The sequence below is a fragment of the Pyrus communis genome, chromosome 4 (assembly GCF_963583255.1).
Source record: "Pyrus communis chromosome 4, drPyrComm1.1, whole genome shotgun sequence".
Classification (NCBI taxonomy): Eukaryota; Viridiplantae; Streptophyta; class Magnoliopsida; order Rosales; family Rosaceae; genus Pyrus; species Pyrus communis.
This window is the reverse complement of record NC_084806.1, coordinates 11,204,033-11,231,923: the sequence shown is the minus strand read 5'-3', so window position 1 is coordinate 11,231,923 and position 27,891 is coordinate 11,204,033. Positions and strand designations below refer to the sequence as shown.

The 27,891-nt window shown below is 38.8% G+C and overlaps 3 protein-coding genes across 5 annotated transcripts; all 3 read left to right on the top strand.

Annotated features, from left to right (window-relative positions):
* Positions 1–243: 243 nt before the first annotated feature.
* On the top strand, positions 244–4,506 carry LOC137731110 (putative E3 ubiquitin-protein ligase RF298). Of its 2 annotated transcripts, none has more exons than XM_068470195.1 (3): positions 244–371; positions 957–3,238; positions 3,736–4,506. In XM_068470195.1, the coding sequence occupies exons 2-3, from the start codon at positions 962–964 to the stop codon at positions 4,276–4,278; spliced, it is 2,820 nt and encodes a 939-aa protein (XP_068326296.1). In that variant the 5' UTR covers positions 244–371; positions 957–961; the 3' UTR covers positions 4,279–4,506. The 2 variants fall into 2 exon arrangements, with proteins under 2 accessions (XP_068326296.1, XP_068326295.1); XM_068470194.1 differs by having other exon boundaries at positions 3,688–4,506.
* Positions 4,507–13,534: 9,028 nt separating this feature from the next.
* Positions 13,535–20,084, top strand: LOC137731184 (pyruvate, phosphate dikinase, chloroplastic-like). Its single transcript, XM_068470290.1, has 21 exons — positions 13,535–13,702; positions 14,010–14,310; positions 14,708–14,764; positions 15,034–15,267; positions 15,458–15,595; positions 15,733–15,895; positions 15,994–16,229; positions 16,333–16,461; positions 16,572–16,751; positions 16,849–16,986; positions 17,072–17,236; positions 17,333–17,494; positions 17,578–17,667; positions 17,821–17,959; positions 18,113–18,290; positions 18,516–18,645; positions 18,755–18,883; positions 18,979–19,116; positions 19,258–19,335; positions 19,473–19,564; positions 19,651–20,084. Exons 2-21 carry the CDS (start codon positions 14,023–14,025, stop codon positions 19,691–19,693), a joined length of 2,907 nt encoding a protein of 968 aa, XP_068326391.1. The 5' UTR covers positions 13,535–13,702; positions 14,010–14,022; the 3' UTR covers positions 19,694–20,084.
* Positions 20,085–20,759: 675 nt separating this feature from the next.
* LOC137730966 (pyruvate, phosphate dikinase, chloroplastic-like) lies at positions 20,760–26,472 on the top strand. Of its 2 annotated transcripts, none has more exons than XM_068469985.1 (21): positions 20,760–20,885; positions 21,190–21,328; positions 21,429–21,485; positions 21,659–21,892; positions 22,028–22,165; positions 22,305–22,467; positions 22,565–22,800; positions 22,906–23,034; positions 23,145–23,324; positions 23,419–23,556; positions 23,636–23,800; positions 23,894–24,055; positions 24,139–24,228; positions 24,357–24,495; positions 24,675–24,852; positions 25,125–25,254; positions 25,359–25,487; positions 25,614–25,751; positions 25,846–25,923; positions 26,071–26,162; positions 26,236–26,472. In XM_068469985.1, exons 2-21 carry the CDS (start codon positions 21,203–21,205, stop codon positions 26,276–26,278), a joined length of 2,745 nt encoding a protein of 914 aa, XP_068326086.1. In that variant the 5' UTR covers positions 20,760–20,885; positions 21,190–21,202; the 3' UTR covers positions 26,279–26,472. The 2 variants fall into 2 exon arrangements, with proteins under 2 accessions (XP_068326086.1, XP_068326087.1); XM_068469986.1 differs by having other exon boundaries at positions 20,792–20,885; positions 21,187–21,328.
* Positions 26,473–27,891: the final 1,419 nt, after the last annotated feature.

Genomic DNA, 27,891 nt, shown 5'->3' with positions numbered 1-27,891 from the left:
AACGGGCCAAGAAGCTAGTTATGAAAATAATTCATCTACATGGGCTTGGTGGCTAATTTTCCTTAAATATGGTTATTAGTAAATTGAAATTCAGCAATCCTTTGTTTTTTTTTTATTTTTTATTTTTTATTTAGGTCGTTGAAAACATTGGTTAATTGGTCTGCTTATGACAAAAATAAAAAAATAAAAAAAATTACCCCCCAGAATGAAACTTTTGAGAGAGACAGACGTTCAATTCTCTCATATTTCTCTTTAGGCTAATAATTAAGAGGGAAAAAAAAAAAAAGCCAACTATAAATTCTCTTTGTGATTTTCTGATGTTCTGAGACTGGTTCGTACCTTTGATTGATCGAACAATTAGCTCAAATCGGGTGCGTTTCGACCGTATCTATCTTCTGATTAATCACCTCAAATTCTTGTATTTTGTATTAAAGATCTTTATTTTTCATGAACACCCCCACATACCAGATTTTGCAATTGATTTTTCTTTTTTGATCTAATCTTCCTGATTTTGTTTTTGAGATTTGTATTGAGTTTCACATTGGTAGCTCATAATCGTTATCTGAATCCAACTGGGTATCTTGCAAACGGATTGATTATTCAGTTTTTGCTTCTGGGTAGTCTCTTTTTTTTTTTTTTTTTCCCCTCTCATAATCTGATTGATGTGTTCTTGTTGATTTTGGTTCTGGAATGTTAAAAATCGTTAATTTTAATACTGGGATTTAACCTTTAGTAATCTGGGTTTAATTGGGTTGTTTAGATTGACCAGTTGATGATGTTGTGAGCTGGATTTTTGATTGATTGCAGCTATGAATGTTGGTTTCAGTAGTTTGTTGTTTGATAGATTTTTGGTAGAATTGGTGAATTTGGTGTTTTGGTATTGCATTCGGAACTGTTAGATAGGACTCGATGCATATACAGATGAGAATGTATTAAAATTAGATTGTTTTGTGCAGCTGAAATGGCATCAATGGTAGCCAAGGGCAGTAATGGTTGTACCACCCAAGTCTCTTCCTCGATAACTTTTCAAGAAAAGGGAAGTAGAAATAAGAGGAAGTTCCGGACTGATCCGCCTTTAGGTTACCCTAGTAAGATTATTCCTTTATCTCAGACTGAATCCACAAGTTATGAGTTTTCAGCTGAAAAATTCGAAATCACGCAGAGTCATGGACAAATTGGTGTCTGTGACCTGTGCAGTGTTAATCAAGACCATTCTGATGGGTTGAAACTCGACCTTGGATTGTCTAATGCTGTTGTTCCATCCGAGGTTGGCCCAAGCCGGCCCAGAGAGGAACTAGAGGCAGATGAGTTTCAGGATGCTGATTGGAGTGACCTCACAGAAACCCAACTTGAAGAGCTTGTTCTAAGTAATTTGGACATGATTTTCAAGAGTGCAATAAAAAAGATTGTTGCTTGTGGTTATGCAGAAGAAGTTGCTACAAAGGCTGTTTTGCGGTCTGGTCTTTGTTATGGGTGTAAAGACACCGTGTCTAATATAGTGGATAATACTTTAGCTTATCTTAGAAGTGGCCAAGAAATTGATCCTTCAAGAGAGCACTGTTTTGAAGATCTACAGCAGCTGGAGAAGTACATATTGGCAGAACTGGTTTGCGTTCTTCGGGAGGTTAGGCCTTTCTTCAGCACTGGTGATGCAATGTGGTGCTTGTTGATTTGTGACATGAATGTCTCTCATGCTTGTGCAATGGATGGCGATCCCTTCAATAGTTTCATTGGTGATGGAGCTTCAAATGGAAGTCCCTCCATCCCGAATCAACCCCAGTCGGAAACAGAATCCAAAAGTTCGGAATTGAATAATCTGAATAATTCTATGACAGTTCCTTCAGTTCCAGGTTCTCATAGCTCACAGTCTGAGACACCTACCATTGCAGGAGGGGTTCCCAGCATAGCTAAACCGAAAAATTCTGTTGTTCATAGTGGATCATTGTTTGAGAGAGAGGGCGCACATTCCACATCTGATAATGGGGATAAATCTTTTTGTGCATCTGGAACATCTCAATCTCCCGCAGTAGAGGAAAAGCTTTTAAGTAGTAGAAAGGTCCATTCTGTTACTACCAAGAGAGACTACATGCTTCGGCACAAGTCGCTTCATTTGGAGAAAAGCTATCGGACTTATGGATGTAAAGGGTCTTCAAGAGCTGGGAAGCTGAATGGTTTGGGTGGTTTAATCTTGGATAAGAAACTAAAATCTGTGTCAGACTCTACCGCTGTTAATTTAAAGAATGCTTCCATAAAAATAAGCAAGGCTATGGGAGTTGATGTGCCTCAAGACAGTGGAAACAACAATCTTTCTGCCAATGCAGGGCCTTCTTCCCCTAGACCATTTAACCTGGATGTTGACAATACTGCTTCTGTTTTGCCTAAGAACAGTGTCCCGTCCATATTACCTGCTGTCGGTAATTCAACGGCATTACCTGCTGTCGGTACTTCAACGGCATTACCTGCTGTTGGTACTTCAACAGCATTACCTTCTGTCAGTACTTCAATGGCATTACCTGTAGTCAATACTGCAGCAGCATTACCTGCACCAAATACTCTGCCTGCATTATCAGTTGCTGATACTGAGCTTTCCCTTTCTCTGCCTATAAAAAGCATTTCAAATCCAGTTCCTATTAGCTGTCACTCTGATGCAACTAATTCTGTTTTTTCTGGGATACCGTATGATAAGTCCTTGGGGCAATGGGTTCCCCGGGACAAGAAAGATGAAATGATTTTAAAGTTGGTTCCGAGGGCACGGGACTTGCAAAGTCAGCTCCAAGAGTGGACAGAGTGGGCCAATCAGAAGGTTATGCAGGCTGCACGTAGATTGAGTAAGGACAAGGCTGAACTTAAGTCATTGAGGCAAGAGAAAGAAGAAGTTGAGCGGCTGAAGAAAGAGAAGCAAACGCTGGAGGAAAACACCATGAAGAAGCTTTCTGAGATGGAAAATTCTCTGTGCAAGGCTAGTAGCCAGGTTGAACGAGCAAATTCTTCTGTCCGGAGGCTTGAGGTGGAGAATGCTGCCTTGAGGCAGGAAATGGAGGCTGCTAAGGTACGTGCTGCAGAGTCCGCTGCAAGCTGTCAGGAGGTATCAAAGAGGGAGAAGAAAACACTGATGAAGTTTCAGTCCTGGGAGAAGCAGAAAACCATGTTCAATGAAGAACTTGTGACTGAAAAGCGCAAGTTAAAACAGCTCCTGCAGGAACTAGAACAAGCAAAAGATCTCCAGGAACAATTGGAGGTACTTAGTAAATACTTTATTTCCAAGTACTCCAAATTGGCAATTCATGCATGTAAGCTTTATTTGGATTTGAGGTATTTACACGTCTTATAAGTATAACATGCTTCTTTGGGATGACAGATTGTGCAGTCGTTTGGAATACAAGTGGTACTTGTGCATGTTTTGTAATGAAGATGATTTAGTCTTGTCATTTGCTTGCTATATAGATTTGAGCTGTTGATTATTTATGTACTCAATTTGCTTTCTCCTTTTGGAGTTTATCATTCGCTTATATTAGCACACATATGTGCACGTGTGCAAACAGGCATTTTGTAACCAGGGATTGATGGACCGATGGTTTGAACTTTGAGAAAGAGCATGTAACGGTGTTGCACAGTTCATTTTGAAACAATCTCGAAAATGTTGTGTTGTTGGTTTTACAATAGTTTCATTCCTACTTTCTGCCGTAGGTTTTTAGTTCTGAGTTTCTTCTCACTAAAAGAGAGAGTATGTCGCAGGCTAGATGGCAAAAGGAAGAGAAATCAAAGGAAGAACTAGTTGGGCAGGTCAGTTTGATAAGAAAAGAAAGGGAACAGATAGAGGCTTCAACAAAATCCGAGGAGGATGCGATTAAACTGAAAGCAGAAAACAATCTGCAGAAGTACAAAGACGATATTCAGCAACTCGAAAAGGAAATCTCTCAATTAAGACTCAAGAGTGATTCTTCAAAAATTGCTGCGCTGCGGAGGGGCATTGATGGAAGCTATTCCAGCAAAGTAACAGATATCGAAAATGGCCTGGATGACAAGGGGTCCAGGATCCCATACATCTCAGAAGCAGTAAAGGATATTCAAGACTACACTGAGACAGGAGGGGTGAAACGTGAACGGGAGTGTGTCATGTGCCTCTCGGAGGAGATGTCTGTGGTCTTCCTCCCGTGCGCCCATCAAGTGGTTTGCAGGACGTGCAATGAGCTCCACGAGAAACAGGGCATGAAGGATTGCCCGTCTTGTAGGAGCCCGATACAGTGGCGAATTTCTGTACGTTATGCTCTTTCTTAATAAAAGTCCGTAGAATCTGAGTGGAGTGTTCTGAATAAAGATTTGTGGGACTCATATAAACAGAATAAATACGTTTGGATCACTCCGTCGAGGAGTTTTTGACAGTTGTAAGTTGCCTTGTATTCTGAGGTTTGATCCTCTGGGTGGTTTGATAAATTTTCACATCATTGTACTAGTTTGAAATTTATAGAGGGCTATGTGTTGTTAGCTCTAAATTTTGTTCCCACATTGTGAATTTGTTCTAAATTATTCAAAAATATTGTATGAAACCCAAAATCAATGTTGGTTACTGTAGTTAAATGTACAAAAACTAGAAAGTCTCGTGAAAAATGATTTTCGCACTTTTTAATTTAAGTGATTTTTGTTGTAACCTATTTTATCTGACAAGGGAAGGGGGTGACGGCAGAGAGAGAGATGTGTTTGTAAAGGATGTGTTATTCCCCTACGTAGTACCTTTATTTATAGTAATAAGAGAGAAAAAATCATTCTCCTCCAAGGAATACAAGTCCATATAAGAAAGAATAACTAGAATCAAATATAATCTAGAATTTACACAATCACACTTAAACAAGAAGTTTATAACATTCCCTCTTGAGTGTGTAAATACTCAAGTAGATTCGGCATCATGTAGAGGGTAAGGAAGTCGACTCGTCGGCACTGATTATGGGAACACGCTATTCTCAATAAGGTAGAAACTTGCATAAGGAACTAAGTCTCACTAAAAAACCCTATGGCTATGGTATAAACCTGAGTATGAAAAAAACCCATAGTCTAAGGAAAAATGCGTGAGAAATGCAAAGTCAAATGAAACGTTTACGAGACGTCATCAAGGATATGATCAACCCAAGGTGGGTGCCTCGTTAAAACCTAGTTAGGTAGCAAAAACTCAGTGGGAAAAATGCTCCTAATCGTAGGGAAACATAGTACATTAAGATCAAGCAAGTATACTTCAGGATACTCTCCTTGAGTTTGACACAATTCCAAAGAGAACTAGCAATGTTACAACTCAGAAAGTTTATGCATACCAATTTCTTAAACAAGCTTCTGAAACGTCGCATTCAGTAGTGATTTGGTGAAGATGTGAGTTAGATTGTCTTGTGAACGGATTTGCGTGAATGCAATCTTCTGATGTTGTTAATGTGAAAAGAAAAACTTCGGCGCAATGTGCTTGGTGTTGTCTCCTTTGATGGAACCCTTCTTGAGTTGTTCGATGCATGTTACGTTGTCTTCATAGGTCATCGTCAAGACATCAATGACAAGGTAAAGATCGCAAGAGCTTCGAATATAGTCCACAACTGCCCTCACCCAAATGTATTTCTAAGTTGCTTCATGTAAGGCGAGAATTTTAGCATGGTTAAACGAAGTGGCAACTAAGGTCTGTTTAGTTGACCTCCAAGAGATTGCGATGCCTCCAACGGTAAAAACATAACTCGTTTGAGAGCGCGCTTTGTGCAAATCAGATAAGTATCATGTGTCGGCATAACCAACAAGGCGAGAATCGACTCGAGATAAGGGGGTATGGCATCACTTGAGGATCCGTAGGGATATAACAAACCCAAATCCGTAGTACCCTTAAGGTAACGGAAAATGTCTTTAACACTAGTCCAGTATCTGCGTGTTGGTGCATTATTGTATCTTGCCAAAAGATTAACAGCGACGGAGATGTCGGGTCTAGTGCATTGAGCTAAGTATAACAAAGCGCCTATCACACTTAGATAAGGAACTTCAGGCACCAAAATCTCTTCATCATCATCCTTTGGACGGAAGGGATCCCGTTTTGCATCTCACGATCAAACAACCATAGGAGTACTCGAAGGCTTTGCTTTATCCTCATTAAAGCGACACAACACCTTTTGGGTGTAGTTCGTTTGATGCACTAAGATTCCATCCAAACGGTGCTCTATCTTAAGACCGAGACAGTTCGAGTATTTCTTAGATTTTTCATCTCAAATTCTGACTTCAGGTGCACGACAGTCCTCGCGAGCTCTTCAGGAGTTTTGATAAGGTTCATATCATCGACATATACTGCAACATTCGCAAAACCGGAATGTGACTTCTTAATAAACATACAAGGGCATAGTTCGTTGTTCACATATCCCTTACTAGTTAAATACTCACTCAGACGGTTATACCACATTCTTCTGGATTGCTTCAAACTATATAGTGAACACCTCAACCGAATTGAAAGCTTGTCCGGGGTTTGGAAATATTTGATCCAATCAATGTAAGTCCTTCGGGAACTTTCATATAAATTTTCATATCAAGATCCCCATCTAGATACGCAGTTGCTACGTCTATCACTTGCATACTCAGTTTTTCGAAAACTACCAAACCGATAAGGTAGTAAAACTAATCACATCCATAACGGGTGAATAAGTTTCATCATAGTTAATCCCGGGGTGTTGTGAGAAGCCTTGCGCAACAAGACGAGCTTTGTAATGTACAATTTCGTTCTTCTCATTATACTTCTGAATGAAAACCCACTTATGGCTAATGGGCTTCACATGTGGAGGAGTCTGAGCTACAGGTCCAAACACCTTACGTTTCGCAAGCGAATCGAGTTCGACTTGGATTGCTTGTTTCTAGTTTGACCAATTGGTTCTACGTCGACATTCATCAACAGAACGAGATTCAACATCATCGCTCAACATGATCTCAGTAGCTACTGCATATGCTAATGCATCATCGACGATCATCTCACTTCTACACCACACATCATCTAAGCTAGTATAATACATTGAAATCTCATTATTCTTGGGAGGTGGATTCATCTCTTCAATGACGCTTTCGTAATCTAGAATTTCCTCATGAGTTGGATAGAATGAGTAAGCGATAGTTGGATTCACTATAAGCTCTTCAAGTGCCTGTGCCATGGGTTTTCATCTTCCGGGGGTGTGAATTCTTTGAACTAAGTGGTCTGCAACGCTTTTGTGTAAAGGCAGATGATTGGGTAGCCGCTAATGTACGTGGATCACCAAATTTGGTGTCTTGGGCCTCCAAGATGGAAATTCGTCGTACATTTGGTACATCCATCTTTACAGGCACATTCGCAACTGGAATATGTGATCTTGTCACTCGCACTAGATCGGTGAAAGCATCTAGCATGCTCTGAGCTATGCTTTGGAGATCTAATATGCGCTGCACTTCAGTTTCAGACTGAGCGGTGTGGGGATCTAAATAAGAAAAAGTGGGAGTCGTCCATGATAATTCGTGTCGTTCTTCAGGAATGTTGACATTCTTATCTCCCCCTAAGGACAGGAAGACTGTTTCATAGAAGTGACAATCCGCGAAATGAGCAGTAAACAGATCGCTTGTCAAAGGTTCTAAGTAACGAATGATTGAAAGAGAATCATATCCAACATATATTCTCATCCTTCGTTGAGGCCCCATTTTTGTATGTAAGGGTGAGAAATCGGCACGTAGACCGCACAACCAAAAATGCACAGATGTGACATGTCAGGTTCATATCCGGTAACCAACTGAAAAGGCGCTATATGGTTGGGTCGTAATAGGCCTTAGGCTGACCAACATGGCTGCGTGTAATATTGCATGGCCCTAAGCAGCGATCAGAAGCTTGGTATGTATGACCAACGATTGAGTAATCATTTGTAAGCGCTCAATGAATGCCTCTGCCAGGCTATTTTGGGTGTGAAGATGAGGTACTGGATGTTCAACTTCAACCTCAACTGACATGTAATAGTTATCAAAAGTTTTAGATATGAATTCTCCAGCATTATCCAATCGAATAATCAGGGTGGTGAGCCCTGAGCTTGATAACCTGAGCTAACAGTTTGGAGAATGCAATGTTCCTTGTGGACAACAAGCACATATGTGACCAACGTGTGGAGGCGTCAACCAAAACCATAAAATATCTAAATGGTCCGCATAGGGGGTGAATCCGTCCACAAATGTTCCCCTAAATCCTTTGTAGAAAAATAAGAAGATTCGAACGAATCTTGTCATAAGGAAGCTTAATAATAAGCTTTCCCATAGAACATGTTTGACATGCGATTCCTTGAATCGAACCTAAACTTCGGGTTAATGGATACCCGTGTGATGATTTGAGGATACGGCGCATCGCTGTTTGTCCAGGGTGTCTCAAACGATCATGCCAAAGTGTAATTTTGTGCACGGTCCCAAAGGTAGGGCCGGCCACATAGTGGTTCTCTATGGGCCGTATAGTCGTAGTATACAGACCATTAAGGATACGCTCCATCTTCTCTAGAATATGTTTCTGGCCATATTCGTAAGTAGTTATGCACATAAATTCAACTCCATTTTCTACATAGGTTTTAGCGTGATAAATATTATCTTTAATGTCCTTGAAACTCAACAACATTCTTCCGGAACGCGGAGAATAAAGTGCCTCATCAATGGTCAAAATTGTACCATTGGACAACATTATACGTGTCTTACCGTATCCTTCGATCAGGTTGGATGAGCCTCACAAGGTTATTAAAGGTGCATTCTTAGGTATGAAGTTAGTGAAATAGATGCATTCACGCAAAACTGTGTGCGTGGTTGCACTATTTGCCAGACAACTAACTTTCTCATTAGTCATACCTAGAATAAAATTTAATTTGAATCAGCCACAAGCATAAAAGTTCTTAAAACAAATAACCATTCAAAATAATTTAAGTATTCAAGGATGGTAATTAGTTAAAAACTTAATATCCAAAAACAAATCACCAACAAATAATCCGAACATAAGGAAAAATTGTTCAAAATTAACCAAACAACACAAGGGGGTTCGGCCACTGGGTGGAATTCAGCCCCATTGTCTAAATTTCAACTAGAAAAATAGTTTATGTATAAGATTCTAATCTTCCATAGGGGTGGTATTCTCCTGAAAGTCAGAAACCTCCATCTTGGTACTCTTTGGTTCGTCCACTTGCACAAAGTTTGATTCAAACTTCATACAACAAGAATGATATTCAGCTACAACCTTCTAGGGAGCTTGGCAAACACGGGACCAATGGTCATTTGAACCACAACGATAGCACATGTCTGCATCCATGGTTTTAGGTGCTTTGCCCTTATTCTTGAAGTTTCGGGCCTTAGAAGCAAGGTTAGAGCGCTTTCGGGCTTTGTTTCCTCCCTTAGATGGGCCTTGACTCTATTGACCTTGGCGGGGTGGCTTCTGGCCGCCTCTACCACGCCTTTTTTGACGTTTTGGGCATTGGTTTGTCCTATAGTGTGCTTCAGGCACAATAGTCGCCCTAGTAGGTCAAGCTTGATGATTCTTCATCAACAGCTGATTCTGCTTTTCAGCGATAAGTAAAACAAAGATCAAATCTGAGAACTTAGTGAACTTCAGAGCTTTATATTGTTGTTGCAGAACAACATTAGTAGCAGAGAAGGTCGAATAAGTCTTCTCTAGGAGATCCTCTTCGGTCAAAGTTTCGTTGCAAAACTTGAGAAGTGATCGAATTCGACAAACTTATATTCATTCACAGACTTAAAGTGTTGGAAGCGCAAATGCTACCAGTTATGTCTTGCTTCAGGCAAGAAGATGTCATTTTGGTGATCAAAACGATCAGCCAAAATGACCCATAGTGCTCGTGGATCCTTCTCAATAAGGCACTCAGTTTGCAATGCATCATGAATATGTCTTCAGATGAAGATCATGGCAGTGGTTTTCTCAGCTTCGCCAACCGGGTTGTCCATCTCATCTTCAATGACGGGATGCAAATTTTTTGCAGTGAGGTGAAACTTCACATCTTGGACCCACTTGAGGTAGTTCATTCCAGAGACCTCCAAGGCAGTAAAGTCGAGTTTGTTCAAATTTGACATGTTCCTATCACAAAATAAAGGACAAGATGTGATTAGTATAATGGAGAAAGAAAATCAATCAATTCACATAGGAGTAGAACATTTAGGTTATAATAGACATTATGGGTTTAAATTCACATGAAAAAAGCTTCGGGTTTGCATGGGTGATGTTTTTAAGGAAAACTTTAGGTTTTCAAACCAGACATGTTTCTAGAAACTTCAAGTTTCGAAATAATTATGAACTTCAGGTTCATATGTTCCTGCAGACAAACTCAAATACACACACACACACACACACACACACACACACACACAGAAATATGCAACAAGAAAATATGCAAATACAACTTCAGGTCTATAATTATAATTTAATTAATTATTTGGACTTTAAAGTATGGGTGAAAAATTATAAAACCCATTGGGCCTAAAAAAAAAGGCAATTAAAACTCGGGGCCCAAAAACTTGGACCAAAGCCCACGGGTGGGCTGAGTAAATTTGTATTGTGAGGTCCAGGCCCAAAGAAATTGGGCTGGGTTGGTTACGACATATCATGTAGGTGGACTGAGCATCATAGAAAAATGGGCTGCAAGTGCAAGCCCAAGGGCAGAGGCCCAAACAGGCTCTGATATGATGATTCGTGGACACGGAAGCACCAGTGCATAGGCTGGGATCCGGTGCGACATGGACACAGATATACCAACACCTGGCCTGGGATTTGGTACAACGCGGAGCAAGAGGGGACTCCAAGACCGTCTTGGACAGGTGATATTCACAGGCCAAGCTAATGGTTTGGGCGGTTGCAAGCGAGCCCAAAAGAAAGGGAAAAATTTCAAGCTGAGAAATCGAGGCCCAATTGGGCTTGGGATGAAATCAAAAACACCCCAATCATAGCCGGGTGCGCTCGTCGGGGAAAAAGATCAGGGCCACCGCTTTAGGCGGCCGTGTTTTGGGATAAAAATTCTTGGGGCGAGTTCATGAGGAGACGGGGATCACGAATATGAACAGAGATAAAGTAATCTCAACATTTCAACCAAAACCCAAGAAATTCAAATCGAAAAATTGAAAAATTCGACGAGATTCAAAGGAATCTTGGTCAATCTACGTTGGTGCACAAGCTTTAGGCCGTCGGGATGGCGACCTAAGGTCAAGGTTGGGCTGCAGGGCCACCTGTGATGGTGGAAACACCGCTAAAGGCGTCGGGTTTTCTGAGTTTCAAAACCAGGAGCCAATGGCTACGGCTCTATGGTCTCGCAACTCGGTGACAGGCTATAGGCCTGGGTTAACGGCTCGGGTCATGGGTTCAAAGAAGCCTAGCAATTTTCGAGTTTTTTTTTTTTTTTTTTTTTTTTTTTTTTTTTTCCAATTAATTCAATTCATATTCAATATATAATTTAATGAATGAACATATATTTGATGCAATTCATGGCAATATCAAATTCACATAATTCAACAATTATGGATATAATGCATACACAATTTATGTATAATCTAAAATTTGAAAAACGTAAAGTTGGGTCATGCATTATGGTGAATGTTCATGCTATCAAGGCTGCAAAAATATCGAGATGAAAATTGTTGTTTTGGAAGAACCTGATTGAGTGATAATATTGGTGAACTGGTTTGATGCAAAAAGCTTCCATGTCTGATTTCGAAGCGCAACGGTAGGAGTGTGTTGATAACGTATTGTAACCTATTTTATCTGAGAAGGGAAGATGATATGTTATTCCTCCTACGCAATATCTTTATTTATAGTAATAAGAGAGAGAAGAAATCATTCTCCTCTTCTAAGGAATACAAGTCTATATAGGAAAGAATAACTAAAATCAAATATAATCTAGGATTTATATAATCACAATTAAACAAAAAGTTTATAACAATTTTTTTCACTTTTTGCACTTTTTTTAACTTTGTGTGCTCTTATATTTTAATTGTATTTTTTTATTCTTCTCGTTTTAATAAAACGACACGAATACAAAACTTGATTAACACAAACACAACACTTAGCAGACCAACATCAGAACACAAAACCACATGACTTATTCTATATTTTGAAGAAAGAATGCCTTTTTTTCTTTGTAATTTTAATCATTAAAATATTGCTTGTCAGGGAACTGCCATGAGGATAAGGAAAGAGAGAGCAGGATTCCATGGTGACGATTGTCCACCAGCGAGCCACCTGGCATGAGATCTTTGGATTCAAGTTTTCTCCGGAGGTGGAGAAAAAGAAATTTTTTATTATGATCGAAACATGAATGGTATACCATATGTTTTTTTATAAGTGGTAGAACATTTTACTTTTTAAGTTATTAATTTTTTAACACACAAATCTCACAATTTGAATGATAATACGTGATGTATCATCCTGTATTCCGACCACATTGAAAAATATCTCTTAAAAGAGAGATTTCATTTTTTTTAATATCAGAAATACATAATAACAATATATGTCATTATACAATTAATTTTTTTTCCTAACATCTTTATAATCACATATGATATTTCGTCTCTTGTTTCGAACTCCATCAGTAGAAGAAATGAAATGGTATAAAATCTCTTGTAGAGGAGGAAAAGGGCCCCATAATAATAAGAAATTTTTCAATGTGATCGGTACACAGGATGGTACATCACATGTTATTATATAAATGATAAGATATGTATGTTAAAAACTTAATAACTTAAAAAATAAATTTTTTCACCACTTATATAAAACATGTGATATACCTCATGTTTTTCAGTCACAATGAAATTTTTTTTTTACAGTAACAATCTATTTTGGTCTGCAATTATATTGACAGCCTTGGGCTCGGGAGTTTGCCAAGTCATCATCTGGGCGTCAACCATAATACCTGACTCCCTCATAATTTTTTTTTTTTTTTTCTTTCTTAGCAACTTGAAATGCTTGAAATACCCCTCATATCATCTCTTCCTTAAGATGTGGTCGTCGAAATGTGTGCCGTATTTTCATTTTATCATTTTAGACAGCATCATTTCGATATTATTTGTTTTTTTAAATGTAAAAGATATATTGGCACAAACAAACTAATCTCTTTTTAACGAAGTGTCTATATCACGTAAGATGATAATATGTTTTAGCATTCAAATCAAACGATGACAAAAATAAAACCAGTCGCATCAAAAAATGTATTTATAGAGTTGAAATTTGAGTTGAGAATTCTAAATCTTTACTCACTTTTCCCTAAACAACTCTTCCCGGTATTTATTATCAAACAAGTTTCTTTGTTTTTTATTTTTATTTTTTTTCAAGTATTAACATTATCAAATAAGTTAATCATTATCCAAACCGCAAGAACTACTTAATTGCGGCCGGATCTAGATCTCCGTTTTCAACCAATCGTAAACTAAAAAAAAAAAAAAGTCTTAATATTACTTTTCAAAACAAAATGATTGGTAGTCAATTATTTTCCACAATTTTATTGGCACAAATAATTGTGAATGGGCAGTTTTGAAAGCTGATTTAGCGCTAGAATTTGGTCCACTCATGTCGCTCATCACACCAGTAACAAAACAAAGACAACACCAACCGCCATTTTTTCTTGTCTGAAGAAGCTCTAGACCTCAACATCTCCTGTAACTTTTGCAAGTAGAAACTCTCATCTTCTTCTGATCAGAAAAGCACTTCTGTCTTCAGCAGGTATGTGTGTGTGCATATTTGATCAAATGATTTCAGATTCTGTTTCACTGTTTGATCCATAACAAGTTATTTCTACAAGCTGTTATTGGCACACTAAAATAGCCGCTGATCATGCATTGAGACAAGTGTTAACACAAGAGACGGAGGAGTGCAGGATGATTATTTTGCAGTGATAATAACGATTCTCTTTTCGAATTTTTTTTTTAAGATTATTTTATATTGCTTGGAACTAAATTAGTACTGATCAGTTAAAGATAGTAGTATGATTTGTATCCATTGGTAATATTTACTTGGGTTTCTCAAGCAGAGTGAGTATAAAAATGTCATCCACTGTGAAAGGCATGCTCATAAGGACTCCAGCTGAGGTTTATAGGCAGAGATTGTTCAAGGGAAAATATGTGGATCAATTTGATCTTGCTAGAGAAAACGCTTCCTTCCATGGCCTTAACTCGTCGGGTCGAGTTGTCCTCAAGCGCTGTCACCCGCAGCAGATGCAAATTATAAACACTATCACAAATCCAAACCCGAAGAAGAACGAGCCAGGACACATCGAAGCAAACGCTGTTCTGTCCCCATTCGCAGATCAGACTGCACCAACAACCAGAAAGGTAGTTATATTGCATCCTTTTATTCAAAGGATAAAAATCCCGCCTCAGATTATTCTAATCCTTGCAAGACCTTGGATTTCTCCATCCCTTTCTAATTAGTTTTCAGCCGGATGCTTTAGTTTTGACTTGGTATTAGAATAGTTTGTGACGTTAAGGGTTGTAAAATCCAGCGTCGGAAACCTGACAAAATTTAAATAGAGCTTATACTAAGTGGTTCCATTTCGCTTCTACTAATAATTTCATCGAGGCCTTTTGTGTAAAACCTCACAACTATCGGATTGCGCACTCTAAACTCATAACAATATCATGATCAATTTGACTGGCAATCTGAACTATGTACAAGCATTTTGTTCATGGTGCTTCTAGTTCCTGAACGGTTTCTGTTTTGTTTCTGCAGCGAGTATTTACTTTTGGAAAAGGAAAGAGTGAAGGCAACAAGGCCATGAAGTCACTGGTAACTTTTACTTCACTTTCGACATGCTACCAGTACGAGAACTGGAAATTCTAGCATAGTATGGCCCAGTTTTGGATGAGGAGTTTTACTTTCATCTCAGTCGAACATAAGTTTATGCTACATAACGGAATGTTCAATTTGCACTTATCCATCGATCCATATGTTTGATTTAGTTTAGAATTTTTTCAATTTGTACTTTTTCATTAATCTAAATGTTGGATTTAGTCATAGAATTTGAATTCTGTGTTCATCATGCCTATGCATTGTAGTTGGGAGGGAAAGGTGCAAACCTGGCAGAAATGGCTAGCATTGGGCTATCCGTCCCACCTGGACTTACTATTTCAACAGAAGCATGCCAAGAGTATCAGCTCAATGGCAAAGATTTACCACAAGGTTTGTGGGAGGAGATATTAGAGGGCTTAGAGAGTGTGCAGAAGGACATGGGTGCTATTCTCGGTGACCCTGCCAAGCCTCTCCTCCTCTCCGTTCGCTCTGGTGCTGCGGTAAGAGTTCTTTCAGTTCCAATTATTCTCGGTTCTTTCAGTTCCAATCACAGCCGTTGTAGCATTAGTTCACAAGGGCACATATGGAGACGCATATATGTAATTTTAAGCAATGCCGCATTTACTACAATCTGTTTAATAATAATTAGTTTATGACGTACACCAACTGATTTTCGCTCTATATACCTAGATTTCCATGCCTGGTATGATGGACACTGTCCTCAACCTTGGACTGAATGATGAGGTGGTTGCTGGTTTGGCCGCAAAAAGTGGAGAGCGCTTTGCTTATGACTCGTACAGACGTTTTCTAGACATGTTTGGAGATGTTGTAAGTGGTTTTATTGAGGCATTTCACAATGTTCATGTGTCTAAATATTGAAAATTTTCTCATTTTGGCATAATAATTTCAACCTTATCTTTTCTGTTTCAAGACATATTCTGAATTCAAAAGTTTTACGTTTGAAGGTTATGGGAATTCCACACTCATCATTCGAGGAGCAGCTGGAAAAACTAAAAGGTACGAAAGGAGTTGAGCTTGACACAAAGCTAACAGCCTCTGATCTTAAAGAACTGGTAGAACAATACAAAAATGTGTATCTCGAAACCACGGGTGAAAAGTTCCCTTCAGGTACAAAGTAAAACGCCGACAACTTCTTCATGTTTTTCCACATTTTCATAGCTCACCTCTTTATGTTAATTTGTACTTGTCCCCATGGATATCTGCAGATCCAAAACAACAGCTACTGTTGGCTATCAAAGCAGTTTTTGATTCATGGGACAGTCCAAGGGCCAATAAATACCGGAGCATCAATCAGATAACCGGTTTGAAGGGAACCGCAGTTAACATTCAATGCATGGTTTTTGGGAACATGGGAAATACTTCAGGGACAGGTGTATTGTTCACTAGGAATCCAAGCACCGGAGAAAGGAAGCTATATGGCGAATTTTTAATCAATGCTCAGGTATTTGATACAACTATACAAAACTTTTGCTTCTAAGTCGATAGTAATAGACACTATTTTTCCTATGGTTTTGTGAAAGTAACTCCATAACGGAATTGAACAGGGAGAAGATGTAGTTGCTGGCATTAGGACGCCAGAAGACTTGGATACTATGAAAAATTGTATGCCCGAAGCTTATGATGAGCTTGTGGAGAACTGTGAAATTCTAGAAAAGCATTACAAAGATATGATGGTAAGAGTTATCATTTCCATATATGATATTCCTATCAGCATTACATTCACATTTTCCGGTTCATGGGAACGCATGTTTTTGTAGAACTAAAACATGGGGTACATTTGCAGGACATTGAGTTCACAGTCCAAGAAAATAGGTTGTGGATGTTACAATGCCGCACTGGAAAGCGTACTGGTAAAGGTGCGGTTAAGATAGCTGTAGACATGGTGAACGAAGGGCTTGTGGATAAGCGTGCTGCAATCAAGATGGTGGAACCACAGCACCTTGACCAACTTCTTCACCCACAGGTATTTATGCTCATTTCTAAGTTCACATATCATAGACCGATTTGTATAATGTACCGATGGATTTATGACTTCCTTATGTATAATTTTGTCTGACTAGTTTGAGAATCCAACCGCTTACAAAGACAAAGTGATCGCCACTGGATTACCGGCATCTCCAGGAGCAGCTGTAGGGACAGTCGTATTCAGTGCTGATGATGCTGAAGCATGGCATGCACAAGGAAAGAGTGTCATCCTGGTAAGCTAAATGTTCTTTTGTCCTGGAACATGTGGAGCCATGGCCCTGTTTCATCATTACGAATTGTTGTTGTACATATTCATAGGTAAGAACGGAGACTAGCCCCGAAGATGTTGGGGGTATGCATGCTGCTGCAGGGATCTTGACAGCTAGAGGTGGCATGACATCTCATGCAGCCGTTGTAGCCCGTGGGTGGGGCAAATGTTGTGTTTCTGGCTGCGCTGACATCCGAGTAAATGACGCTGAGAAGGTGGTTTCCATTGTTTTCTCTTTATGAACATTATCTGTTGTTGCAAAGTCTAAAGAGAAAATGACATAATTTGGTTCGTTCATTGATGATTTGCAGCTGGTTGTGATCGGGAATACAGTGGTCAATGAAGGAGAATGGCTTTCACTCAACGGATCCACTGGCGAAGTCATATTAGGAAAACAGCCACTTTCTCCTCCCGCTTTAAGTGGCGATTTGGAGACCTTCATGTCTTGGGCTGATAAAGTCCGGCGTCTCAAGGTACCATATTGTTTGTGTATTATGGTTTTCATTGTTACCACTAGCATTTCTCTATAAAAAGTTGTGTGGTAATGCTATTATAGGTTATGGCAAACGCGGACACACCTGAAGATGCTCTAACAGCAAGAAATAACGGTGCGGAAGGGATTGGACTTTGCAGGACAGAGCACATGGTAACTACTTTTACTTACTAAAGTGTTTAGTTGGATGTGTAATGTTTTATGGTTTGCTGCAAGTTCCATCACTGTCGTACTTCTGTTTGCTTAACAAATCGTGTCATGTTAGAGATCTCTTCTGATATTTCTGTGTTTTTTATTATTTTCTAGTTTTTCGCTTCGGATGATAGAATAAAGGCGGTAAGAAAAATGATCATGGCAGTTACAACTGAACAGAGGAAGGCGACACTGAACCTCTTACTACCGTATCAAAGATCTGATTTTGAAGGAATTTTCCAGGCAATGGATGGTAAACGCGTTGAAGTTTGCTAGTATTTTCACCTCATGGACCACTAATACAACAAAATTCTCAAGGATTGTTAGGCTCTGAGGCTATGCGTTTAAAAATTAATCTACATTTTTCTTTAGATTTGTAATTGTTGGCTATCTATCATAATGTCAGGTCTTCCGGTAACAATCCGCCTGTTAGACCCTCCACTTCATGAATTTCTTCCAGAAGGTGACTTAGAACAGATTGTTGGCGAACTATCTGCAGAGACTGGTATGACTGAGGATGAAGTATTCTCAAGAATTGAGAAATTATCAGAAGTAAACCCCATGCTTGGTTTCCGCGGCTGCAGGTTTGGTGGCTCTTCATTCTTCACATGGGCTTCATCAGTGAAAGAAATAGTAAACATGTTTTATTTCACTCACAAAATATGTTTACTATTTCTTTCAAATATCACATGTTTCGCTGCGCGAATGCTTATATGCTTAATGTCATAAACTTCAAGTCAAGAAGTTCAAAGATGCACAAATATGATCTCCTTGTTATTGATGAAAAGTTTGTTCTGATGTTTTAACAGGTTGGGGATATCATATCCAGAACTCACCGAAATGCAGACGCATGCAATCTTTCAAGCTGCAGTCTCAATGAGCAACCAGGGTGTCAAAGTTTTCCCCGAGATAATGGTTCCCCTTGTCGGAACACCTCAGGCATGATCCTCCAATTCTTGTTCCTCCCTTTCTTCGTTCTGATTATTTATTTGCAAAATAAATGTGAAGTAATGGAAAGTGAATCCTGAATGAAAATTTTCCCTTTCAGGAACTAGGACATCAAGTGGGACTCATTCACAGTGTTGCGGTCAAGGTGTTCTCCGAGATGGATACTACCTTGAGTTATAAGGTTGGGACTATGATTGAGATCCCCAGAGCTGCTCTGGTTGCAGATGAGGTAAGGCTAAATTGATAGGCTGACTTCGTTATTTAAAAGTAAACTGAATAAAACAATATTCATCGTCCTATTTTTTCTTTTATCAACAATGATAGATTGCGAAGGAAGCTGAGTTCTTCTCCTTCGGGACCAATGATCTCACACAAATGACATTTGGCTACAGTAGAGATGATGTGGGCAAGTTTCTACCTATCTACCTTGCGAAAGGCCTTCTTCAAAGTGATCCATTTGAGGTTAGTCACATTTATGCAAGTCCACGCAGGCTTCGTTGTAGATAGGTTTTTCCCGAATAGCACCAGAATCATCTTACAAGGGAATTAAAAAAAAGAACAAAAAGGAAAAGGACACTAACAGTCAAAATGCACTGCTTTCAGGTACTTGATCAAAGAGGTGTTGGGCAGCTCATCAAGATGGCCACGGAAAAGGGGCGCGCATCTAGGCCTAGTTTAAAGGTGACCGGAAATGCATAGATTATGAGCATTCTATCACAAATTGGGGTGTCAATTTATATCAACGATGTGTCATACAGTCACAAGATTTTTGTTTTTTCTGTTCTTCTGATATTTTCACATGGTAATTATACTAACAGGTTGGAATATGCGGAGAGCATGGTGGGGAGCCTTCTTCTGTTGCATTCTTTGCAGAGGCTGGACTAGACTATGTTTCGTGTTCTCCATTCAGGTTCGTTTGCTTTTATCTATCTTATTTAGGCTGCATAAACTACTTTTATAACCAGATCAAATTCCTGATCCTAAATTCTTTGACAGGGTACCTATTGCTAGGCTAGCAGCTGCTCAAGTTGCTGTGTGAGAAAGATTGCATAACCAGCGACTCTGCACTTGTAAATAAATGGAGTTTTTCTGTTGTTTATACAAATCCTTTGTCATTATATAGAAACCAAAATACAGGGGAAATAATATATACATATATATGTTCATATTACTTGATAAAGAACAAGGATAAAAACAAATTAGAAATGTGAATACTTGTTCGGCTTCGATCTTTTGGGAATAAATTATCTCTAATGTTAGACGTGTCACTTGTTACAACTGTACAAGTTGCATATGTATTTGGATTGATCACATTTATGATATATATAGAGCAATCTGCATAATCTACAGACACTTAGAACTCAAGAATTGCTGTAGACTCAAACATCCCTAGAGGGCTGCTTCATATTGTTTCTAGAACACGTCGAAAATGTTACATGAGATTCGAACAGATCAAACTTGAGCCATGAGCAATATCTTCAGTAATTAAAGTTAACTTGGTGCGGAGGACAATGGTAGTAATATATATGACATGTTGTTTGTTAGATGGCCCCCAACACCACAAAGTTTGAAGCACTTGCAAGCAGAGGCGCTTCCTATAGAAGCATATCGAAAGGCAGCGTAGCTTGTTATTCAGATTTCTGAATTCAAATCGACAGAGTGGTGCTTAAGGTTTTTATGTGTTTGTATTAGCTTGTCAGCAACCAATAAAGTTTCAACGCCGAAAATTCCAAGCCTTGCAACTAAGAACGAAATTCATAGTACAAAATGTATTAATATTAAAAGAAAAAAAATTAGTCATTTCTAAACGATAAGAGCTGATGTAGTCAACTTGACTGCACTCTGATTTAGATCTCGTTTTCAGCTTTTAGTGAAATAAAAAAAGCTTTTAATATTGCATTTTACAACAAATGAGTAATAGATAAGTTCCAAACTTTTAGAGTGTTTAATGAAAAAAAAAAAAAAAAAAAAAAAAAAAAGAAGAAGATAATTACCATAGTTAGCCATTAGATATGTGACATGTCATCGGGCACGTGTCACGATGCAGTAGATAATGTTTCCCAGCTGAAAGGGCAACTATGTAGTAGCCATTAGACATGTACTATATATAATATCACACCATTAAAGTCACAACGAATTAAGAATTGGAGCTCAAGATCTCTTTACAACTTTTGCAAGTAGTTCTCGACTGTTCTTCTGAAGAAAAAAAAAAGCACTTCAATCTTCAACTGGTTTGTATATTTGCATATTTGATCATATGACTTTGAATTCTGTTTCACTCTTTGACCCATAGAAAATTCATTTTCGAAAGTTGTTATTAGCATTCTAAAACAGTCAATTATGTGCTCCGTCCTAATGAAAAATATCAAGATCGGGAGTGCGTAATGACTATTTTGCAGTGCTTGTAACAATTTCATTTTCGAATCTAATTAGTATGATTTCTATTAAGATTTAAGTATTTCATATTTCTTGGAAGTTGATTATTACTGATTAATGAAACATTCATTGTAATATTGACTTGGGTTTCTAAAGCAGAGAAAGTATAAAAATGCCGCCCACTGTGAAAGCCAACCCCGAAGAAGTAAACGGGATCACGAATCCAATCCTGAAGAAGTATGAGCCCGGAGCCGTTCTGTCCCCAGTTGCAGTTCCAAGTGCACCACCAACCAAAAAGGTACTATATCACGATCAATTTAGGCTAGTTATGAACTACGTGCAAACATATTGTTCATGGTGCCTCTAGTTCCTGAAGGGCTTCTCCTTTGTTTCTACAGCGAGTATTTACTTTCGGAAAAGGAAAGAGTGAAGGAAACAAAGGCATGAAGTCATTGGTAAGTTTTACTTCACTTTCCCGATTTGGCAAGAGGAGTTTAAATTTGATACCAATCGGACATACGTTTATGTAACATAACAGAATTGTTCAATTGGTACTTGTCCATTGATCTACATGTTCGATTTAATCATAGAATCTGAATTCCGTGTTCATCATGGCTATGCCTTGTAGTTGGGAGGGAAAGGTGCAAACCTGGCAGAAATGGCTAGCATTGGCCTATCCGTCCCGCCTGGACTTACTATATCAACAGAAGCATGCCAAGAGTATCAGCTCAATGGCAAAGGCTTACCTCTAGGTTTGTGGGAGGAGATATTAGAGGGCTTGGAGATTGTGCAGGAGGACATTGGTGCTGTTCTTGGAGATCCTTCCAAGCCTCTTCTTGTCTCTGTTCGCTCTGGTGCCGCGGTAAGAGTTCTTTCAATTACTATTTACAGCCGTAATGTCTTATGTAGTACTTTAGAATGGCACCTTTGACAACGGTCTGTTTAACAATAACTAATCTATGTCTTGCACCAACTGATTTGTGAGCTATGTACCTAGATTTCCATGCCTGGCATGATGGACACTGTCCTCAACCTTGGGCTCAATGACGAGGTGGTTGCTGGTTTGGCCGCAAAAAGTGGAGAGCGCTTTGCTTATGACTCTTACAGACGGTTCCTGGACATGTTTGGCGATGTTGTAAGTGGTTTTATTGATGCATTTCACGATGTTTATGTGTCTAAACTAGATATTTTTATCTAAACTTTGGCTTAATAAATTCAACCTTATCTTTTCTGTTTCAAGATGCAATCTGAATTAATCAATTATACATTTGAAGGTTATGGAAATTCCACACTCATCATTCGAGGAGAAATTGGAAAAACTAAAACGTAAAAAAGGAGTTGAGCTTGATACAAAGCTAACAGCTTCTGATCTTAAAGAGCTGGTAGAACAATACAAAAATGTTTATCTCGAAACAACGGGTAAAAAGTTCCCTCCAGGTACAAATCAAACCGCCAAAAACTTCTTCGTATTTTCCACTTCTGCGTAGCACAACTCTGTATGTTTACATGTCCTTGTCCCCGTGAATATCTGCAGATCCAAAACAACAGCTTCTCTTGGCTGTTAAAGCAGTTTTTGATTCTTGGGACAGCCAAAGGGCCATTAAATACCGGAGCATCAATCAGATAACTGGTTTGAAGGGAACCGCGGTTAACATTCAATGCATGGTTTTCGGGAACATGGGAAATACTTCAGGGACAGGTGTTCTGTTCACTAGGAATCCAAGCACCGGTGAAAGGAAGCTTTATGGCGAGTTTCTAGTCAATGCTCAGGTTTTTGACACCACTATTTATACCTAACTTCTCCTTCTAAGTCGACAACAATATAGACTCTTTTGTTAGGGTTTAATGAGTAGCTCCAAAATTGGAATTGAACAGGGAGAAGATGTAGTTGCCGGGATCAGGACGCCAGAAGACGTGGATGCTATGAAAAATTGCATGCCAGAAGCTTACAAGGAGCTTGTGGAGAACTGTGAAATCCTAGAAAAACATTACAAAGATATGATGGTAAGATTTTTCATTTCCATGTATTTTATTCGTTTCAGTATTTCATTCACAGTTTTTCGGTTATCAGAACATATGGTTTTAGGAAAATAAAGCATGGGGAAAATTTGCAGGACATCGAGTTTACAGTCCAAGAAAATAGGTTGTGGATGTTGCAATGCCGCGTTGGAAAGCGTACTGGTAAAGGAGCGATTAAGATAGCTGTAGACATGGCTAATGAGGGGCTCGTGGACAAGCGCACAGCAATCAAGATGGTGGAACCACAGCACCTTGACCAACTTCTTCACCCACAGGTATTTAGGCCAGACATGCATATGCGTTATCAATGTATCCATGAATAAACACACTAGGATTTTTTACTTCTTCTGTATATATTTGTCCGATCAGTTTGAGAATCCAACCGCTTACAAAAACAAAGTCATCGCCACTGGATTGGCTGCATCTCCAGGAGCAGCTGTAGGGACAGTCGTGTTCAGTGCTGAGGATGCCGAAACATGGCAGGCACAAGGAAAGAGTGTCATCTTGGTAAAATTTTATCCATGTTCGTCTTATTCACTGATAACTTTTTTCTCTTTCCGACACACTTTGAGTTGTGCATATTTAGGTAAGGACTGAAACTAGCCCCGAAGATGTTGGGGGTATGCATGCAGCTGCAGGGATCCTGACAGCCAGAGGAGGCATGACATCTCATGCGGCTGTTGTAGCCCGTGGGTGGGGCAAATGTTGTGTTTCTGGCTGCGCTGATATCCGAGTAAATGACGCTGAGAAGGTTGTTTCCATTGTTTACTCTTTATAAACAATCTCCCGCAGTAAAACCAAAAGTGAAAATGGCATAACTGGGTTTTGTTCATTGATGAAACAGCTGGTTGTGATCGGGAACACGGTGATCAAAGAAGGAGAATGGATTTCGCTCAATGGATCCACTGGTGAAGTCATATTAGGAAAACAGCCACTTTCTCCTCCGGCTTTTAGTGGCGATTTGGAAACCTTTATGTCTTGGGCTGACAATGTCCGGCGTCTCAAGGTACCATATTTTCTTGCCTTATTTTTCTTTCACGTGTCCCATTTCCAACATCTCCATAAAAACTTGCGGCGATGCTGAAACAGGTTATGGCGAATGCTGACACACCTGAAGACGCGCTAACTGCAAGAAATAACGGTGCACAAGGGATTGGACTTTGCAGGACAGAGCACATGGTAACTATTTTTCCGTTGCTAAAAATGTTTGGCTGAATTTGTAATGTTCTATCAATGTTGTAGCCTTGTTTCGTTGCAATTTTGTGTTATGGAGCTCTTTTGATATTTCTCTTGTTTTTATGTTACAGTTCTTTGCTTCGGATGATAGAATAAAGGCGGTAAGAAAAATGATCATGGCGGCTACACCTGAACAGAGGAAGGTGGCATTGGACCTCTTACTGCCATATCAAAGATCTGACTTTGAAGGAATTTTCCGTGCAATGGATGGTATTTTTCACAAATGTTAATTTATGAATTTGAAATTTTCTTATTCTTACCTCATTGACTGCGACAAAACTATCCGGAAGTCTTGGATCTAAATCTACTTGTTTATCATTTTGTCAATATTTTGCTGTATATTTGTTGTTGTAGTAGCTTATTTATCACATAATTTTATGAATTTCCAGGTCTTCCGGTTACAATCCGCCTGTTAGACCCTCCACTTCATGAATTTCTTCCGGAAGGTAACATGGAACAGATTGTTGGCCAACTAACTGCAGAGACTGGCATGACTGAGGATGAAGTTTTTTCAAGAGTTGATAAATTATCAGAAGTAAATCCGATGCTTGGTTTCCGTGGCTGCAGGTTGCTGGCTCTTCAATCTCCGCACAAACTCACAAATAATTTTCTCAAAATTTCTCTAACAAAGCGCTTTTAACTGATGAACTTCAATCAGCAAAAAACCATAAAATTAGTTACCTGCTTTGTATCCATAATAATGTTATATGGAAATATGGCACAAGTTTGATATCTTGGTGTCACATGTTTTCGCTACATGAATGTTATATGCTTAAATAGTTGATAAATAGTTGATCTCTTTGTTATTGATGAAAGGGTTCTAATGATGTAATCAACAGACTAGGCATATCGTACCCAGAACTCACTGAAATGCAGGCCCGTGCAATCTTGGAGGCAGCAGTCTCAATGAGCAACCAGGGTGTCAAAGTTTTCCCCGAGATAATGGTTCCCCTTGTCGGAATACCTCAGGCATGATCCTGCAATTCTTTTTCCTCCCTTTCTTCTTTATCTTAATTTATTTGTGAAAAAAAATGAGATGCAAATTCAATCCTGATTGAATATTCGTCTTTCAGGAACTAGGACATCAAGTGAAGGTCATCCACAGTGTTGCAGTTAAAGTGTTCTCCGAGATGGGTACCACCTTGAGCTATAAGGTTGGAACCATGATTGAGATCCCTAGAGCTGCTCTTGTTGCAGATGAGGTAAGGCTAAATTGATATGTTTTCCCTTTTATTTTTTACTTTTCGAAACTTCCCTGCGTAGGAGGAAGATGATGTTCATATTTTCTACTAAATTATATGATATTTATCTTCTATCAACTATTACAGATTGCGAAAGAAGCTGACTTCTTCTCCTTCGGGACCAATGATCTCACCCAAATGACCTTTGGATACAGTAGAGATGATGTGGGCAAGTTTCTACCTGTTTACCTGTCCAAAGGCCTTCTTCAAAGCGATCCATTCCAGGTTAGTCATAATTGCAGATAGGGGTTTTCCAATGGCACCAGAATCGTTTTATAAGGGAACATTAAAATAATTCAAACTGATTTGTTGACTGCAGGTACTGGATCAAGGAGGTGTCGGGCAGCTCATTAAGACGGCCACGGAAAAGGGACGCGCAGCTAGGCCTAGCTTAAAGGTAACTGGCATTGCAGTGATTTTAAGCATCCTATCACAAATTTGGGTGTGAACTTAATATTGATGATGCTCCATATGGTTACAAGATTTTTCTTCTTCCATTATTTTCTTCATCTGATATTTTCGTACTGTGATTATAAATGAACAGGTTGGAATATGTGGAGAGCATGGTGGAGAGCCTTCTTCTATTGCCTTTTTTGCAGAGGCCGGACTAGACTATGTTTCGTGCTCTCCATTCAGGTTCTCTTTTTCTTTCCTCTATCAACTTAAAGTTGCATCCAGATCAAATTCCTGATCCTAAATTCTTTGACAGGGTACCTATTGCTAGGCTAGCAGCTGCTCAAGTTGCTGTGTGAGAAATACTGCATAACAGCGAATCTGCACTTGTAAATTTTTTTTATTTTTCATATTAATTTATAAGAACAGGGAAAATAAAGTGGGATCTTTGGGAATAAATTATCTTTAATGTTAAACTCGTGACTTGATACAACAGTACAAGTTGCATTCCTGTGTTTGCATTGATCACATGCATGATATTTATATAGCAATCTACAGAATCGGCACACTTAAAATTAACAGTTGTATAAATTGAGTATTGTTCTCCTAGAACATGCAAAAAGGTTGCAAGAGAGTCGAAACCTAGAACAGTAAAAAGGTTGCAAGAGAGTCGAAATTGCCAAAGTCGGCGACGTGAGTGATTGAACAGTCAAAATCCTTGAGAAACAAGAAGACATGCAACGTTATCAATTATTCTGATCTCCACCACCTTTCTCCACCAATATCACACTCTTTAGTTTTGAAACTCTTATATTGAAACCAGCCTATATCAAAATTCTGAATCCGCGCATGCACATAAATATCAGAAACCCATAACCCAAACAAAAAATTAAAATAAATAAATAAGTTTAAAAAACCTAAATGGTACCTGCTCTGGGACACGTCATAAATCAGAATCTTAACAGCCAACAGCATACGCTTCTTGAATCAGAGCCTTAGGTGATCTCCAAGCTGGGGTTTGAAATTTGAAAAGAAAATTTTAGTTTTGAAATTTTCGAAACCCTAAAGTGGGATTGAGAGATATTGGATCACATTGTGAAAGAGTGAAAATATGCCGACGTAAAAGAAAATATAGACTGAAGAAATGGGAAATGGTGAAAGCAAACATAACCAACTGCAATCCAAAGATTTGGTTGGGAAAGCTTCGCCAAACCCCTACAACTCGCCAAAAAAAGAAGTCGGTAAACTCTCATTCAAATCAACACTGAATCGAGATAAAACTTCACATGCAATTGTTCTACCATGTACCTGAGTTCAATAGAAATCATTTGGTGGTGATCCCGACCCATGCCATGCCCAGATTCGAAGGAAACTAGTCGGAGTCGTGAGGAGAGAAAGAGTCAAGAGAGAGAAAAGGAGAAAAGAAAAGGAATGAAACGGTAAGATGACTAAAGGGCATTCTAGTAATTTTATTGTGCAAATTGAAAAATAAAAAGGAAAAGAAACAGTGTAACACTGTTGGTTAACATTATTTTTCCGACTGGATTTTAGTATATAGAAATTTGGGTAAATAAAACAAATATGAGACTAATTATGGTTATAGAGTGGTTACAACCTTGCTTGCTTATTAACCAAAAATGAAACATGATATTGATCATTTTTAGTTTTCTCAAATATCTCATCTAAAACTACTTTCATCTGAATATAAACTATTCAAAATAGAGGAGTTAAATGAAATTCATGTTCGTCACAAAATTATGGAAATTTTGTTCAATCCAATATCCATACGCTTCCTCGTGAATACTAGTTAGAAACCAAAGTTTCTTTTCCTTATAATTCACTATCATGTTCACAAAAGTGGTGTGATGATACAATTTTGTTCACACTCAAATTCACAAATTAAATGTGGAAAAATAATTCAAAACCTGAAAGAATTTAAAACCTCCTTATGTGTCTCTACTGGGCTATGGTT

Excerpts from the sequence above, each read along its gene's own strand:
- LOC137731110 (XM_068470194.1), top strand. The coding sequence starts at position 962 with ATGGCATCAATGGTAGCCAAGGGCAGTAATGGTTGTACCACCCAAGTC. Across the intron at positions 3,239-3,687 it reads ATCTCCAGGAACAATTGGAG|GTTTTTAGTTCTGAGTTTCT; the intron begins GTACTTAGTAAA and ends TTTCTGCCGTAG.
- LOC137731184 (XM_068470290.1), top strand. The coding sequence starts at position 14,023 with ATGTCATCCACTGTGAAAGGCATGCTCATAAGGACTCCAGCTGAGGTT. Across the intron at positions 15,268-15,457 it reads CCGTTCGCTCTGGTGCTGCG|ATTTCCATGCCTGGTATGAT; the intron begins GTAAGAGTTCTT and ends CTATATACCTAG. Across the intron at positions 15,896-15,993 it reads GGGTGAAAAGTTCCCTTCAG|ATCCAAAACAACAGCTACTG; the intron begins GTACAAAGTAAA and ends GGATATCTGCAG.
- LOC137730966 (XM_068469985.1), top strand. The coding sequence starts at position 21,203 with ATGCCGCCCACTGTGAAAGCCAACCCCGAAGAAGTAAACGGGATCACG. Across the intron at positions 21,486-21,658 it reads ACAAAGGCATGAAGTCATTG|TTGGGAGGGAAAGGTGCAAA; the intron begins GTAAGTTTTACT and ends TATGCCTTGTAG. Across the intron at positions 21,893-22,027 it reads CTGTTCGCTCTGGTGCCGCG|ATTTCCATGCCTGGCATGAT; the intron begins GTAAGAGTTCTT and ends CTATGTACCTAG.